Genomic DNA, 17779 nt, shown 5'->3' with positions numbered 1-17779 from the left:
GGCAAGGGAAAAGAAAAAGGGTTCAGCACAACAGAGTGTTGCTGACATCAATTCTCTACTTTGTACAGAACTGCAGTTGATAATTCAATTCCTGTCCAATTTTTTAAAAAAATTTACTTAAGTAAAAAAAAAAAAAAAGTCAGTGTTATTTACTCTTCCCTGGACTGGTCATTTCTTTGGTGAGATGTTGAAAATATTTGATTTAGTCAATTCCAGCAGTAACTTCACTATTGAGTAACAAACCGAAATTGTTTTGATTACACCTGGATTCATGCCTCACTCACTACAGACAGCGCTTCCCAGCCTTTCCTTTTTGCAAGATCTGCTCAAAAAGTCACACCATTCCTTTCTTACTCAAGTCTCCCCATGAAGCACCCTTTTTCTACTGCTGAATTGAGACACTGCTCAATAGATATTTAGAAATTAAGCTGTTAAGTGTATGATTTTAACACAAGCTGCTATTCCTCCATATGGCGGTTCTTCGGATACTTGCTACAGTGTATGTCAAATTTAGACCATAAAGTTTCTCAAGAGAACAAATGGTTTGAACCTGTATTTTTTTGGCATGCTCATTTTCTTAACAAAATTAGTTTCCTCATCTCTTTTTGCTTGCAGTCTCTAGTACAAAGTCACATTCTTTTCTGCTTCATGCCCCTCAATTTGCTCTGCATGGTTACAAAGCCTGTCACAGCTCAGCACCTGTTTTTCCTTCTAGACAGACAGCAGACTGAGATAACCAGCCAAAAAGAGACAATCAGGTAACAAGTCTGTCTAACCTTCTGTATTTTGGATAAAGAGACACTCCTTGGGGCAAAAAGCAGAAGTGACCTCTGCACATGTGTGCATCTGAGGGGAAATCAATGAAGCAGCTCCACTGGAGATTAAAAATATCTGTATTTTGGCATTTTAGAGCCACTTGTCAAGCCTGAAATGCCCAAATGATAATAGAACAGGTCCAAACACACTTTTAGCTTAAATGAAGCATCTCCCCAACATTTTTTACTGCTTCCCTGTTCTGAAGGGAGAAGATTTCTGCAGCGAAAGCTCTTTCTATCTCAGAAACTACTGGGAGTTAAATTCTGGAGCTTCCTTCTCACTCCCAGGCCTTGTTACAGCTCCTCACTGAAGATATTTACACCCATCATATGTCTTTATGTAGAGACCACTCTGTTCGGTTCAAGCCTGCTACAGACACACAACGCTTTTATCTTTCAGATCTGGCAAAGATTCCTTGACAAGAACTAAATTGTGCCCCCAGCACTATGAAGGCATCACAGGATTCCTTGAAGTCCACAAAACAAATTTGCTGAAGTCCTGAATTACAGACATTCCATCCACACCAGGCTGGGACAGTGAAACTGCACCCCAGCCACCCACTCACTTTCAGCAATGTCTGACAGGCACACGAGAGCGTTCTGCACAGCTTCCCTGGCCTCTTCACAGTCCCAAGAGCCCTCCCAACCCCTGACACCACCCAAAACCAAGCCTATTTTCTTCCTTCCCTCCCAAGTGGTCAACTTGGTAGCTTCATTAGAACAGTGGTCTATTTGAAGCCAAAGGCTTGTGTTCAGTTGGAAAGAAAAGATATTTAGTGCCTCATAGATGTACAGCTTGCCTCCAACACTGCTAGTACCAGTCCATTCTTCTCAGCAGTTGTATGTCAGCTCCTAAAGCAAAGCAAGATGTAAACTATTTCCAAAGTATCTATTCAGTGAGTTTCCAAGCTCTCAATTCCAAGATTGAGAGTATTAAAAAACATAATTCCTATAATGCTGACAAAACTCTTCCAATCATTTATCTTTTGATATATAATAGTATCTTCCCGTAACTTCTTCCTAAGTTGGCACAGGAAGCCTCCCCATCCCGGGGTTAATTAGTGAGTCATCCTGGCAAAAGTGGAACTTTCCATTATGCTTCAAGTGTTTTCAGCTCTTAACTGGTACCATTGGTGATATGCTATCAGCAAGGAAGATAAGAGCTGCCCTGTACAATGAAGAGCCAAGGGGCAAATAGGGGCATTGTGGAGATGCACAACGTTATAATCAATGAGAAGCAGACAGCAAACAATAGACAATTCTGAACAGATACTGTCTAATTAATGTTTAAGGATTAAACTGGCTTTTGCTGGGAGATGGTGATCAGGCTTAGCAATATAAACAACACAGAGTCCTAGCAAAAGGTCATTCCTTTCTGCATTTTGTTTTAAGTGCAGTGTAATGACTTTAGGGTTGCTGCAGTGTAAGGAATTCAATCATGTTACAGGAGAAAAAAAGGCAACAGAAGCATCTAGTCTGCAAGTTAATTAGACAGAAGATATCAGTATGCTATTTTTAACTCCAGAAAAAGGCTATGAAGGCATAATCAAAAACAAAAGAAGAATTAAGTTCTTTTTGGGAAAACAACTCTGTTTGAAGGGCAGAAATCTAAAGTTTACATAGTAGATATCTAGATACAAGATACAAATAAACAAGAAGCCTCCATTTGAGATTTTTCTAACATATTAAAATTGGGCTGTCTCTTCCACCCACTGCTATCAATGTTATCTTTCCTGACTCTACTGAGAAGTCAACCAAGTCCTTAACCCTCAGAGCTACCTTGTGAGCTCAGCAAGGCATTATCCTAGAAGGAAAGCAAGGAAAATTGGCACCCTTCCCAACCATGCCACCCCACAAACCTATTTGCACGCTTCCCTTCTAAGCAGCCTACCTGGTAGTTTTGTCTCAAGAGCTTCCTGTTTAACACCCTATTGATTTATTCAATAGAATCCACCATGTACCTTTTCTAAAAAAGGTAAACAGTCTTCTTCCAATCCCAGTGCAATTGAAACCTTAAAGAAGAGTATCTGTTTTAATGTTTTTTGTTGTCTTTTCTCCAAATTTGATTAACAACCAAAGCTCTTGAAGAAAATTGCCTTAGCTTGAGATTAATCATTTTGAGCCAAGAAAATGTCTTGCCAGTGGCTGTCTGCAACTACTCTGCAAGTGCTGGCACACTGCTGCAAAAACTCTTTTTCAAGTCAGATGTGAATCAGAAACAGAGAATTTATGCACTAATACAGGCAACTTAAACATTCTACCAGGCTTTCACTCTTCTCCTGCCACTACCATGCTAGCACTCACAATTTACACTAGAAACAGCTCCTAAACTGTTGGAGTTGCCAACCCAGTGCATTAAAACAAATTAAAAGTCATCACTAGTTTGCTTGAATAAATTAGACCAGAAACTGTGGCTGTCAAAAACTGCTCCATAGGTCAGCCATTCCTGCCACAGACAAAGCAACTTGTGGAAAGAGGAGCAGAGTCAACAGCTGGGTTTTGTAACACCCTCTGTCATCTGAATTGAAATCATCTGTGTCTGAGTCAACACCCTATGTGACAAATGACTATTATTCAACTTTTCATGATCAGCAGAGGCAATTCCAGCATGGTACAGTCAAACCCACCATTTTTCAGGAAATGTTTTTAATTTCCTACAGCCACATACAACATTTTAAATTAAAACCAAATAAACCCATTGTATTATTATACAAGTAAATCTTACTGAACTGGGAAGTAAGGCTTTTTGGTTAGAGTTAATATGGAACAAAGATTCTAGACATGAAATTCACCCAGAGGCTTTTAAAAAAATACATAATTAAAAGAAAGTATCCAACACCAGTTACAAGATGAACACCATCAGTGAGACCAAAACACATTATTGAAAGACAAAAAAAGGCTCCTGGAAAACAGCTGTTGGAAAACTATCAAACAGTAAGGTAAGGCCAGTTTGGATACACCACCTTCCTGGTTATTCTGTGACAAATCAAGATGGGGCAAGCACTTTCAGTCTTTCATAATAAACCACTTTCTGCTTCTGTCATGTTAAATCCTGTCAGTTGTGATGCTACATGCTGCATGTCTTGTAGTTCTTATATGTAAGTACAAGTCCAATTGAAAGACATAGTTTCAAAACAAAATTAAGAAATCTAGAACTCCTCTGAACTTCCAGAAATGTAGCACTTCCTGAAATGTTACTTGTACAAGGGTTTAACATTTGTCTAAGCTGTTCAGATAACAATTTACCAAAGAAAGAACTATAGATTTTTTCTTTAAGATACTCCTTGAAATTCTAAACATTGTATGTCTTTTACTGACATTAGGTTTTATTACAATACACTTCACTGGTAAGTGAAGAGCAAGACAAGAGGCCCATCACTGCAACCTTTAGCCAGTGGGGAATCTAACAACCCAGAAAGGCATTGCCCACAATGCCCATAAAGCAGGATATAGGTAGGGGCAAAAAAAGCCTTGTTACATCAATAAACTGACATGGCTGTTGTGTAACAGTCTTCCAGTGGAGTTAATGTCTCCATGTCGTAACTTGTAACGTGTTTCCCAAACTGGCTCCTCCAACATCCACAGCCTTGGAAGGAAGGCGGACAAAGCTTCAAGTCCTAGATGGGCTCATTTTGGCATCGAAACTTGTTTTATATACAAGCTAAACTTTGTAACAAGGTTTTCAAACTCAATTTTCCAAAAGCATGATTCTGAAAAAACTAACAGGGAAGTGTGTAACAAAGAAACCAGCAGAAGTAGCTCTTTCTGATCCTTGTCCCATGCATTAGATACAATTTCCCATGGATCAAGAAATCTGTGTGGGAGAACATGCACTGGAACAGACTGCCCAGAGAGGATGTGGAGTCTCCCTCACAGGAGACATTCCAGAACTGTCTGGACAGAATCCTCACTAATGTGGTCTAAGGGGCCCTGCTTGAGCAGGAGGTTGGACCCTTCCAAGCTTATCCATTCTGTGATTCTGTAATTTACTGATACAACACAAAGGAATTAACTAACAGAGGAAAGAGAATAAAAAGTTACCTTTCCTACTCTGTTTTAGCAGTGTAACATAGATTTAGCATCACCTCCTGAATGAACATTTTCAAATTTCAGAAATTTGCATGGAAGTGACAAGCATTGGTTAATAGCTTTCTGAGGCTACTGTGCCTGTGAACTCCACAAGTTTGACTCAATTTCTAGAGGCAAGCATTCCTGTTCATTTCCCTCCCTCCCCTTTAAACTGGTTTATGCATCTGGTCTAAATTAGAACAGCTTCTGGAATAAGTCAGAATTTATATGAACATTCATTGCACTACAGAGCACTCCATTACAACCTGAGATGTCAAAGTAATTAACTTATGACTTGGTTTTCGCCCATCTTTAAAACCTTGTTCCAAATCCCATTGAAAGGCATGAAATGGACAGAACGTTATTTAGATACTGGAAAGAAAATAACTCCCTGTGACTGTAACTTCTTCCATGAATCACTGTCATAGTTAACATGATAAACTCATTACTATTTCCGACTTCTTGGTATGTAAAGAAAACAACAGCCTTTTATAAACTAATTTAAGTGTCTCCTTAATTGCATTTGAATTTGAATAAATGCCATTTCCTACCTCACGCTCTGAAAGGAAGTCACTCCTGTATACCCTATCCAGAAAAATGTATTAGTGCTCAGTCAGAAGCCACAGGAATTATTTTTCATGTAAAATTTTATTTCCTCATACAATTCAGTCCGTGTAATGTAATGGGCTTTTTTTGGCTTAATCCATAAATATCACACAGTGTACTATAAAACATAATTTTGAGGATTAGCTATTAAAGATCCCTTCTGTCAAAAAATAAACATTTCAGGGCACTTGAGACAAAAAGTGCATCACATCACAATACTCTGTTCTGTCATAAGCAAGTGCTAGTGGCCAAAGTTTGCACAGACTATTGTTGGACACACAGTAGCTGCTGTTTGCCTTAACAATTGCCATATTATTGCAGCTCCACTCATTGCTGCTGTACCGAAATGAGATCCTACAGGAGACCAAATTCTACTTTACAACAGTCAACTATTTTTTTGCCTCATTTTCTAGGTAAAAAGAGAACATTGTACACAGAAATTATTATAAACATGGTTGTAATGCAAAAGTAACATTATGCAAAGAAAAGCTTAGCTTTTTAGAGTAAAATCATTTCATATTTTAAAGTCTAGCTTTACATTAATAAACAGTTGGTATCTCATATTCTGTGTTATTTCCCCTTTTTGCTAGTAGACATATCTGCAGTATTATCCCACTGAAATGTCTCTTTTTGGGATATTACTAGGAAATCAAGTCTTTAGTGTTGTCAAATTTTCCTTTATTGTGTGTGTAGGAAATGTTCCCTATTTGACAGGATGATATGTTTTTAATACTAATTGTAGAAGGCATAATAAACTTCCTGGTTATCCTTACCACATAGCCAGGATTGGGTCTGATGGCTGGCCAGCCAGCCAGCCATAATTAAAAAAAAAAAAAAAAATTTCATATTACAGAACAAGTTATTTGGTCTCAAGATTCCAGAGCTGATCAGGATCACAAGAGAACACAAAGTCCATTCTGGAAAAAAAAGGCTCCTGGGAAACAGTGAAAGAAAAGAAAATCAGGATTTAGGGAAAGAAAAGCAGCAATACATGTGGGCTTTCTGTTCAGACATTTTTTGTGCCAGTATTGACTGAGAGCAACACTGAGATGCAAAGCTATCTTTATCCCTTAATAAATTTCTAATCCTAGCTACTATGTGAACTAATGCAAATTTGAAAGCCACAAACAAAAAGAGCAAATCAGCTCGTGACTGCTATGCAAGAGGAAAATGTCTAATTACCATCTGGAGGAAAGGCAATCATGGTGCACTATTTGCTTTCATGTGATTTAACTAAAGCTTCTAATAGCTATCAGATGGAGGGGGCTCCACAAGTTTTAAATAATTTGCTTTGTGTTCATGTACAGTTTTGATCAAATCAATCTCATTTCAAATGAAATATAACCTCAAATTATTAAAGTGGTTAGAAGGAATACAGCACTATAGCTAAAAGTAGTAGTATTTCAAAGTATATTATTATTATTATTGAAAAAAAAAAAGAGTGTTCTAGATGGACTTAGTCCTGTGTGGTTCTGTGAAAAATTGTTACAGTCATCACAATATGGAGAGAACTTTTATTAGACTAACTACTGTATGAAAAATATGCAACTATCCACCAGTGCAGCTCAGTATTTTAATATTAACTGAAAATTCCTACAAAATGAGCTTTTTGAGTTAAATACAAACCAAAAGGCATGTGGCCTTCTTGAAAAGCTTTATCATAAGGATCTGAAGTTCTTAATTGCAGAAGTCAATTAATCAAAGAGAATCAGCTATGTAAGTTTCAAGTTGTTGATGCATTCCATTAAATCTGAGGTTTGCTTCTCACTCCCCTACAAAGACATATGACTATTTCTGAATATCAGTCTTGAAGAGGGTTTTCTTGTAGATCAACTGGAAGCAATAAGAAAAAAACATTTTTTTGCTATAGCTTCAATAAAGTCAACATGTTAAAACTTGAATGCTTTTGGCATGACATGTTTCCAAGAAATATTCTTGTATTTTTTGTTGAAATATCTGATCCTTATTCAAACTTTGATATTTTTATTATTGCTTTTTCCTTCTGCCATTTAATTTCAGATGAAGTCCATTTAATAAACCATCACAGGTTTGCTTGGAAACATTCAGGTAATTTGGCATTTTTATATCTGCTCTGTCATCATTCCCAGAAGTGTTGCTGACATCAAGAGAAATGCACTCACTCCAAGAGTTCTGCTGGCAGTGGAGTCTCTATAGGTAGGAAGAACTCCCATTATATGTTACCAGGAAAATTCAGCTTACACAGACAAATACTCTGATAAAGATAAGTATATAAAATGGGGAAGGTGAATTGCCCTGTGAAGATACATTTCCCCACTGACTGCTGAAAAAGTATGGCAAATTTAGATTAAACACACAGACTTTTCTGAAGCCAAAATTAGACTAATCCTATTCCTAAACATTTTAACATTCAATGTTTTTTTACTGCATGTTGAAGCTTCCAAATGCCACATCCTTCTATGGCAATTCTTAGATTAACTGGTCCTCCAGTAAGGCGGTTAAAAAAACCAAAGCATATAATAAATAGTAGTATACCCAGGTTATTGATAGGAGCCTGAGTATTGATTCTGGCTAAGATATGGGCAAGCTCTTGAGTGTTCAACCTCTGGTATTCTATTTTTTTCCTGTTTGTATTATTTATGACTGAACTATTCCTGTTACTCATATCATAAATGTTTAAAAAATACTGAGTACAAAACTAAGTCTCTTTTTGTTCTGCATAACAGAAAGAGAAGTCTCTAAGACACAGCTATATCAATGGTACATTTATTAGAAAGGCTTTAGGAGTGTTGTATATGTAGCATGTAGAGGATGACCAAAGGGTCAGGCCCAGCTAACGTGGCTTTTGGGAAGGCAGGTCCTGCTTGATCTCCTGACCTCCTTTCATGACCAGATGATCCACCCAATGAATGAGGGAAAAGCTGTGGATGTTGTCCACCTGGAGTTCAGAAAAGTCTTCGATACTGTGTTCCAAGTGTTCTCCTGGACAGGCTGGCAGCCCAAAGCCTGGACAGGGGCTCTCTTTGCTGGCTACAAAACTGCCTGGAGGGCCGGGCCCAGAGCGTGGTGGTGAGCGGTGCCACAAGGGCTGTGCCCAGGGATCAGAGCTGGGAACAGCCCTGTTTAATATCTGTATCCATCATCCGGATGGGGGACCGAGTGCACCCTCACTAAGTTCACAAACAATACTAAGCTGGGCAGGAGTGTTGATCTGCTGGCAGCCAGGGAGGCTCTGCAGAGGGATCTGGGCAGCTTGGATCAATGAGCTGAGGCCAGTGGTGTGAGGCTTAAGGAGGGGAAGTGCCAGGTCCTGCACTTGGGTCACAGCAGCCCCATGCAGGGCTACAGGCTGAGACAGAGTGGCTGGAAAGTGGCCCAGAGGAAAAGAACCCAAGGGCACTGGTCAACAGCAGTTTATCATGAGCCAGGAGTTGCCCAGGTGGCCAAGAAGGCAAGCGGCATCCTGGCCTTTATCAGAAACAGTGTGGCCACAGGACCAGGACAGCGATCATCCCCCTGGACTGGGGATCACTACAGTGATCTAGAAGCTGCATTGGTGCTTAGAACTGAAATGAGCCCAATACAGCACAAAATGTTAACTTTGGGAACAGATCAGAGGAGAAATGGCAGAGCCGATGAAAAAATGCCACCACATTACTAGAAAACATCAATAAAAACATGGGGTACATCGATTAAAGGAAACAGAAAGGACAGTGCTGAGTGCCAAAGGTGACAGACATATTAAGACGGATGAAACAAGAATTACAGTCCAGATTTAACCACAAACAAGCCACCTATGACCTTACAGCAGTTCAATGAGCTCAATCACCAGAAAGAATTTTGGAGATCAGTGAAAGTGTGGGTGGACAGAAAGTCAAGACAATATAAAAATATACCATTAAATATTTTGAAAGAACTGAAGACAGAATGTAGGACTGCAGCAAAAGGGCAACAAATCTTGTAAAGAACACATTTCAAATTAAATTTCTGAAGTGTTTACTTTCAATTAAGAGAAATTGGAGCAGTTTAAAAGAAACAACTTAAAGAGGGAGTTAGGAACAGTTGCAAGTGTAAGTGATTGAGTCAATGAGAAAGGATGGTGATATTAAACAGCAGGAAGTATAAAGGAGATTTCTAATTCACAAAGAGATGAAAAATATTGTCATAAAGAGTTTACAGCTATTTTAAGCCAGTATATGTGATGCACAATCAAAATAGCTCTTTAACATCTTTACTTTAACATCTTCCTCTGACATTTAAAAGAAACAATGAATTTTCAAAAAGCATTGCTTTAAATTCCTAAAGGAGAAATTTAATATAATTCACTTTTACCTTTTTATCCTTACCATCTGGAAACTTTTACAATCCTAAGAACTGCTATCAGGAAAAAAAAAAAATACACACACACAAAATCCAGGCTTCATACAGGCTCCTCCAAACCAGGAAGTCACAGCAAATTGGGAAGGATTTGCTACTAGCACTTAACCTTCACCTTATGGAGTTTATTTTCAGAATTGAGTGGCAAGCTGTAACTCCAGAATGAAAGAATAAGGGAAAGAATGAGATGGAGTCATAGTTTTCCTTTTCATATATCCTGGTTTTATCTTGAATTACTTGTTCAAGAGTAAGAAAGAAGTTAAAAGCAAAGCCTTATCACTAGATTAAGTGCTCCTTTCTCGTACCAGACTTTCATCTTATATTTTCAATGTCATATGAATTAAAAGCTCTCTGGAACAGGAAGACTGTTTATACAAGTCTAAAGCAGCAGACATGCAGCACCTGCTAACGTTCAGTCCTTGGTAGGATGGCACCAACGTTCTGCTCCGAGCGAGCCTCTGTTGTCACACAGGAACCCACACAGGGCAGAGGTGCTGCGTGTGAACTCTGCACAGCCCAGTGTTTGTAACAGAGCTGAGGCAGAACCAGGCCCTGCTATCCCAGCCCACAGCTGCCAGCTCAACTTCTCTTCTTCACATATAACTCACCAAATTTTCTTTTCGTTTTGCCTCTCTTTCCAGTTATTATAAACTCTAACATTCACATATAAACACCCCCCACCTGCCCCCCTCCCACTCCACTGCCATTAACCCTGAGGCTAAAGAAAAGATAATCCTGCCTCAGTACAAGGAATTCACGCTATGGCTTTGGATTCCTTTATTTCCCCATCCTCTATAAAGCAGTCAGTTTAAATAAACCTGCAGAAATCAGTCCCAAAGCACTTTTTAGCCAATAGAAAGCAAGTTAAAATCAAAATATTAAATCACAAATATTAATGAAAATTATTATTTAAGCCATCATTGTATTTTAATATCCAAATCAATGCTATCATCCCACCTGAAGTGGCAAAAGAAAAATTAGAGAGGAAAAAGAAACTGAACTTTAAAAATTAAGATGTGAGAAGCTAAACTGCTGCTGGTAACACTCTCTTTATTATTGTATTTAATTCAAACTATCTGAATGAAACTTCCCTATGAAATTAATAGGTGGAGCCAGCCAGCCAGATCACAGGAGATAAAACAGCTCCTTTGGATTGCAGTTATTTCTTGTTTTTGCCCTCACACACATAAAGAGTCTTGGTCTTAACACCCCCCTGAACAGTTTTACGTTTTGTGGCCAAGCTGTCAGTACAAGGAGCCCATAAAGCCGAATATCATTTTTGAAAAACAAACGCTGATTATTACAACAAATCAGTTTAGCAAGAGTACTTGAAAGGCTCTCTATTCATAGGGTGGGACTACCCGTGAAACTGATTTTATACAGTTTAAAGAAATTGACTCATGACAGAACCCTGTTGTTCAATTCATAAGCGCTTTGTGTCAGGGGCATCTCAATGCCTCATTATTATTACTGAATTTACACACGGACTATCCTCCTTATATAGGAAACTATTGTCACGCTAATAAAATGGTCTGGGGAATGATGCACACCAGAGGCTTGATCTTCAGAAGCTCATCATGCAGCTTAAGTTAATGGCAATTGCAGGCACTCAGGTTCATACGAGGATACGGCATTACACGATTTTCCCTGGGTGTTTGTCTCACTGTCAGATGTCTCTGAGGTCTCAGCATCGCCCCAGCTGCTGCTGGATCGACTTCCAGCCTTGTCACAGCCCAAACTCTGTCCCCACGTCTGCTAATTGCCCTAATCCAGGCAACGGGAACGCCTCTTGCTGTCAAGTGAGGAAACGCCCCGCATTGGGTGGCGTGGACACAACACAACTATTAAAATACAATTATACTTCAGGATGAGGAAGGAAACACTTGTGGGAAGAGAAGGTTGTGAGATAAGGAAATTCAGGCCTGTCCCAGTGATTAAATAAGATACCGAAGATACCAAATGGGCAGCACAAGAATGTCACACCCTGCTATGACAGAAGATAAACCAGTAGCAGGTCTAGGGACAGCACCGGACCACAAACAAAAGAAAGTTTTCAAACGTCGTCTGTTGCTACCAACACTTTCCTCACAGCTGCACGTCCAAGCCCCAGCCCCCCAGGAGGCACTACCGGCCCACTTAAGGCTCCTGACACGCAGAGGGAGCCCCTCGCGGCCCTTCGGCTCCCGCGGCGGGCCTGGGGGCTCAGGGCACCCAGGCAGCACTGAGGGGAAGCTGTCCCCGCCTAGGGAACAGGGCTGCGGACACCCCCCCTGCACGGGACAGCGGCGCGGCAGGGAGAGAGGCAAGGGGCGTCCTCCGGGATCAGGGGAAAAAGGGCCCCTCTGCCGCACGCCCCTCCCGTAACGGCACGCAGCTGACTAAAGGGACAGAGGGAGGGACGAGCACTCGATCCCCGCGCCAGCGCCGCTCTGAGCTTCGCGGGGGGCGAGATCGCCCCCTCCATCTTGAGCCCGACACCGACTTACCCGCCCGGAGCCTCCGCGCGCTCCTATTGGCTGGGGCCGCCGCGGCCGCGTCACGTGGACAGAGCAAGCCCCGCCCCTTCCCCCCGCCTGTGCCGGGCCCGAGCCGTTGGCGGGGGAGGGCCGCGCGTGCTGCCGGTGCGGCGCGTGCGCACGCGCGGGGGGAAAGGGGGAGCGGCGGGGCGCGCGCTGCTGCGCGTGCGCTGGCGGCGGAGCGGCGGGAGGGGCGCGAGGCGGTTCCGGGAGCGCGGGAAGAGGGGCGGGAGCGCGGGGCGCACGCGCCGGCGGCGGGCGGGAGCGAGGGCGGAGGGGGCGGAGGTGCCGCCGGTGCCGCCCCGCAGGAAGCGGAGCCGCCCGGGCCCCGCTCCGCGACAGGGCGAGGGAGCGAGCGAGCGGGAGAGAGGCCGGCAGCGAAGCGTCATTTTCGGCCGCTGTGCTACCCCGGGACGCCGCTCCGCGAGGACACCGGCCCGGAGCCTGGAGCGGGGCAGCCTCCGCCCCTCCCTGCATCCGCCCCGTCCTGCGAGGCGGGACGTGACCGCTCCCCGCTGCCCGGCGCGCAGCAGCTGCCCCCTCCCATCGGAGCCGTGACCCCTCCTCCGGCTCCGCCGCCGCCCGTCCCGAGCAGGGAGCCCGGCACTTGTTGCTGCCGCGATGGTGACCGGCCCGGCCGAGTAGGGACCGCCGAGCCCGTCGAGGAGAGCAGCGCCGAGCCCGGCCCCGTACGGGGCATCGCGGGGTGTTGTCTCCCCGCAGCGCCCGGCGGTGACGGCGCTTCCCGGGCGACGCCAAGACTTTGGTCTCCGCGTGGGAATCGCGCCCGGCATCACCGCCCGCGCCAGGTGGTCCCGGCGGGCGGAGGGGGCATCGGCGGCCGCCCCATCCCTCGGCTGCAGCCAAAATGTCCTTCTTCAACTTTCGTAAGATCTTCAAGCTGGGCGGCGAGAAGAAGAAGAAACAATACGAGCACGTCAAGAGGGATTTGAACCCTGAGGAGTTCTGGGAAATCATAGGAGAGCTGGGCGATGGTGCTTTCGGTAAAGTGTTCAAGGTAAGGGCGGGCAGCGCGGGTCGCTTGTGTTCCCATAGCTGAAAAGTGACTCGGAGCGTTGCTTGTGCCTGCAGCGCTGCCTCGGGCTCCCTGTCTGCCGGCTCCTCACCTCGGGATTCCTGCTGGCAGCGCCGAGTTCGGGAGAGCTCGGCTGGGGCGCTGAGCGCTGCGCGGGGACGCGGCCCGAGGCAGAGCGGGGCATCCCGGCGCCTCTTGGCCACGGAGCCTCGTGAAACTAAAGATAGAAAAGACCTATTAGGTCATTGTCCCGCCTTCTGCTCCACCCTGCCCGCTGCTGGATTGCTCACTTCTCTCTGTGTTTTGGGTTTTTATTTTGGGACTCGTGTACAGCATGGCTCCTAACCTTACAAAGACTGCATTTTCTTAGATCCGAAGTTCATACTTTTTTTTTTTTTTTCCCTGTACGGAAGGAACCCCATGAACAGTAAAACTATCTTTTTGCTTCATGTGTAGTGTACCGAGTCAGGCTGTCGTCGCTTCACTGGGCATTCTCCCATCTTGTTCCATGTGGAGTTGAATTAAAGACCTGTGTTCTCTTGGCTTTCCCTGTGTGCCGGAATCCATGTGTTGGATCTCCTAACTTCTCTCAGTTGTTTGCTCTTTAAATCTTCAAGTGTACTGGTACAAGTAGGGTTTTTAAGGATGCTTATCTAGAATTTATCAAGCCAAGTCGACTACAATGACATAGATACAACCCTGCTGTGTTTGACAAGAGTTAGCTTTCAGGCAAATCTTCAGCTACGTTGCCCCTTTCTAAAAGGGTGTTAATGCTCCATGTTTGGTTTGGATAGCGTGGAAAAAACATCCTGATGGATAAGCATGAGAGAATTGGGAACTGACATGAATTGAAGCTCTGGAGCAGGTTCTGGAGACTAAGAAAAAATAGCACGAGAGGATGGCATTTACAGTGTTTCTGAGAGCTAATTCGGTCAAGAAACATATTTAGAGTACTGCATTTGAGAGTTTATGAAATCTGGGTGCTCATGAAACTTGTGCTATTTTTGGTAGAAGTTATTTTAGGTTCTATTGTACTGTGGTGGTATCACCTGTTTGTATATTTGAGCAGAAGTGCCACAGTACGGTCAGAATGTTAGGTGGGGTCATTTCACCCAAGGAATTTATGTCAATGTTCTATATTAAGAACATCTAGTTGATTTAGGTGCTGGTGTAATACACAGTCTAGATGGTGGTTCTTATGTCATTTTTGAAGATCAGAGTTCTGGTTTTTTTTCTTAAATGGATGGGAATGTGTCTGAAGTTGCTCTATCATAAAGCCTGCTCACCACAAAAACATAACATCTCTAACAGCGCTTCCAGAGTATTAAAGTTTTAGTTTGAGCTTCATAGTGGAGTTTTGATTCCCATTTTCTGAAAATATGCCTCAGATGTAATTCTAAATGTGTTTTCCTCTTCCCCCACGTGCACTTCCCCTCCCATCCTCAAACCTCTTCTCACTTCATCTGTAGGCATGTCTGTATTAGCAATAGTACTTGAGTAAGGTGTCTGAGCAAGGCAGCTGGTAAAATTTGTATTTCAGTGTACTCTATACACAAACAGGAGAATGTTTTTCACTGGGATGTCATTTTTCACTTCGAGATTTATTTCTGACTGAAATGACAGAGTTCACTGTTGAAATTGTTCGTAGGCAGAATTACAGATGTGGTTACTCTGGTCAACTTGTTGAAGTTCATCCTTATGAGAATTAACAGGCAGTATTCCTGGAAAAAATTCCCCATTTAAAAAAAAATGGTAGGTTACTGCATGTGTTCATCAGCATTCTTTTTGTTTCCATCTAGTTTGAGAAGGAGGCTTACACTTGGATACAAACTTTACTTGTGTTCCTGCACCTGAGCGTGCTTCCCAAGAAACAGTGTGGAAAGCAAGAAAGGTGTGTTAGGTTGTTCTTTCATGGATATACACACCTCAAATGACAAGCTGCAGGAATAGACATTCAATTGCTTCTCAAATTTTGAATTCAGAACTAAAAGCCAGAACAAAGCTCTCAAGAATGCTTAAAGACTTTGTCTTTAGGTAATGGAAGTGTGGGGGTTGGGGTTTTCATTTTGTGTAATGGATTTTGTTTTATTTGCCAACCCCCCCCATCACCCCAGTGTCAGTTACATTTGCCAAAAGTACATTTGCCTTTGTTTAAGATCTTAGGATCTGTGTGTGACAGCGTTTTGGCAGATGCATGTTAAAATGGAATTGCCATATAAATAAGTCTTTGTATACTTTGAATTTCTAAAATGTAGGTTAGATTGGTTGCATGCTATGATTTCCCATAGAGGAATAATTGGTTTAGTTGTGTAACTGATCTTCTGAACAAAGTGTCAAATATTTAAATAACAGCTCAAAAACAACTCTAAATGATTCTGACAGTACTGGGAAGCCTTGCTGATTAAATTATTTACTTAAAAATGCTGTCCAGTGATAATTAGTTTTGTGTACAGAAGTCTTAAGGTCATTGAAAACTTGTGATTCATTCTCCTTCTTTGCAATCAAGTACAAGGATCTTGCTTATTTTTTTAATACCTTAGCCAAATTTCTAGAAGAACTTATTTCCTTTGAAGCTGTTTGTTGCAGCATTCTAAGGCTTTTTGAGTTCTGACAATTCATACATTTGTATTCACAGACTTGTAAGTAATGTTTAGAAATACTCTGTTTCAACTGCTGTTGCAAGTCTCTTGTGATCAGAGGAGCTCTGTAATTGCAGATTACTGATGGCAAAGGTTTATAGCCGTGTAGGACTTTTTATTCTGGCCCTTTTCAGGCTCTTCAAAGAGGCCACTTTTAGGCTGTTTTCTTTTTGCTCTTGGCTAATGAATGATGGTGTGGTTTTCTGTCCTTTTACATTTTATAGATCCTTGCACTACTTCAGTGTCAGGTGATGGCCCTTGAAGAGAATTTCGAGTTTCCTGATGATAGATTTTTTTTCCAATCTCTTTTATGTGCTTTTCATGGATTATTTAGAATTACTGAGTGGACTGCTAGAGTTCTGACAGACACTGGAGATGCATAATATTAGCACTGGAGGCTGATTTCAACTTTGAAATTTGGCAGTCAGACACAAAAAACTGCTGTGATTCTGTGTAAAACAAAAGAGGGACAGTTTGAAACTGCTCTTGATTTGATTAGGTTAAGTGCCCTGGGAAAACATGGGCTCTTATTGTAATTATAATCAGTTTGCTTTAGAAAGTAGCTACATTATTATATCATGTTGCTGTATTGTGTGTTCTAGTACCCTATTGTGTCAAATCGCAGTTCTGTGCACATTGTAAACATTGCTGTCAGGTGGATCAGTCTGTTCACGACTTTCATCAGCTTTAAACTATTTTCTGAATTCCCAGAAGTAAATATTCAGATGGTGTGAAAACAGACCTTTCAAGTGCCTGATGTGATGTGTGGCTCTTTCTTGCTGCAGATATCTGCATTTTCATTAATGATGTTTATCTTCCTCAGTTAACCTTTTGAATTAAATAAAGTCTTGGGCCTATATTTCAGTAAAATTTGCCAGCCTCTTTTGGCAGTAAGAACACTGTACACTCATATAGAAGACTTACATTGCAGAAAGGCATTTTCATAGTGTCTAGTTGTTATCTCTGAGCTCTTTACTAGAGGATACTCCTCCAAGAAATTAATGTACTTTTGGCCATGATTATGATTATTATGGGTACCATCTGCACAAATGTACTAATTTTAAGTCTTCTATGGGAACAGATTCTATAAAGGTAAAACATATGTGGCACTACGATATAAGACAGAATATATGGTATGTGTATATAGAGATAGTACATAGTATATATATATTTTAATTAAGGAATCTTTTGGACTTGTCTGACTTGGAATTTCATTCAGCCTTCTTTGTTCGAACTGTTCTGCCCCTTTATATCATCTCATCCGTTACACTAAATCTAAGATGTTGGAAGCATTGTGTATACAAAATTGTCATAGGAGTTCAGAAAACAAAATAAAACTTCATATGAAGTTACTAGCACAAGTTTTCCATCTCTGAGCAATTAACTGGTTCTTTGTTTAAAAAAAAAACTTTTTTCTTTAGGTTCAGAGAATAAATTCTTTGCAAGCTGATAACCCTAATCATGGTGAACAGCATTAACCAATTGCATTATCTTCTGAAAATTATAACTACATTAAGTGGTCATGTTTACTTCTATTGGTAGTAGTGGCCAGTACCAACTCACCTCTGGCTGGTCATAGTGGACTTCTGACAACAGTGTTTCTTCAAGTCAAATAACCCAATGGTGTTGCTTCATTTAAGTTAAGTTTTTGTATTTGTATTTGAAACCATCTTATCTGTAATGTACCTATATGACTTACAGGACAGCTAGGTTTTGTTTTAATGTCTTTTACAGCAGGTAGAA

The 17779-nt window shown here is 41.8% G+C and overlaps 2 protein-coding genes across 6 annotated transcripts in view; one reads left to right on the top strand and one right to left on the bottom strand.

Annotated features, from left to right (window-relative positions):
* The window catches only part of STN1 (STN1 subunit of CST complex), a 39045-nt gene extending 26611 nt beyond the window's left edge, over positions 1-12434 (bottom strand). For 2 of the 3 annotated variants that reach the window (XM_053984340.1, XM_053984342.1), the window contains exon 1: positions 12332-12434. The gene's annotated coding sequence lies outside the window, so the exon portion shown is untranslated. Of the gene's footprint in view, positions 1-11395; positions 12079-12331 lie in introns of those variants that run through there. The other variant, XM_053984341.1, reaches the window with a different exon arrangement.
* A 213-nt stretch (positions 12435-12647) lies between these two features.
* Positions 12648-17779, top strand: part of SLK (STE20 like kinase) — a 49410-nt gene continuing 44278 nt past the window's right edge. For all 3 annotated transcript variants that reach the window (XM_053984338.1, XM_053984339.1, XM_053984336.1), the window contains exon 1: positions 12648-13379. In XM_053984338.1, the coding sequence (XP_053840313.1) occupies positions 13230-13379 (150 nt within the window). In that variant the 5' untranslated portion in view covers positions 12648-13229. The remainder of the gene's footprint in view (positions 13380-17779) is intronic.

Source organism: Vidua macroura, chromosome 8 (assembly GCF_024509145.1).
Source record: "Vidua macroura isolate BioBank_ID:100142 chromosome 8, ASM2450914v1, whole genome shotgun sequence".
In the NCBI taxonomy this organism is placed as follows: Eukaryota; Metazoa; Chordata; class Aves; order Passeriformes; family Viduidae; genus Vidua; species Vidua macroura.
This window is presented reverse-complemented; position numbering and strand designations above follow the sequence as displayed.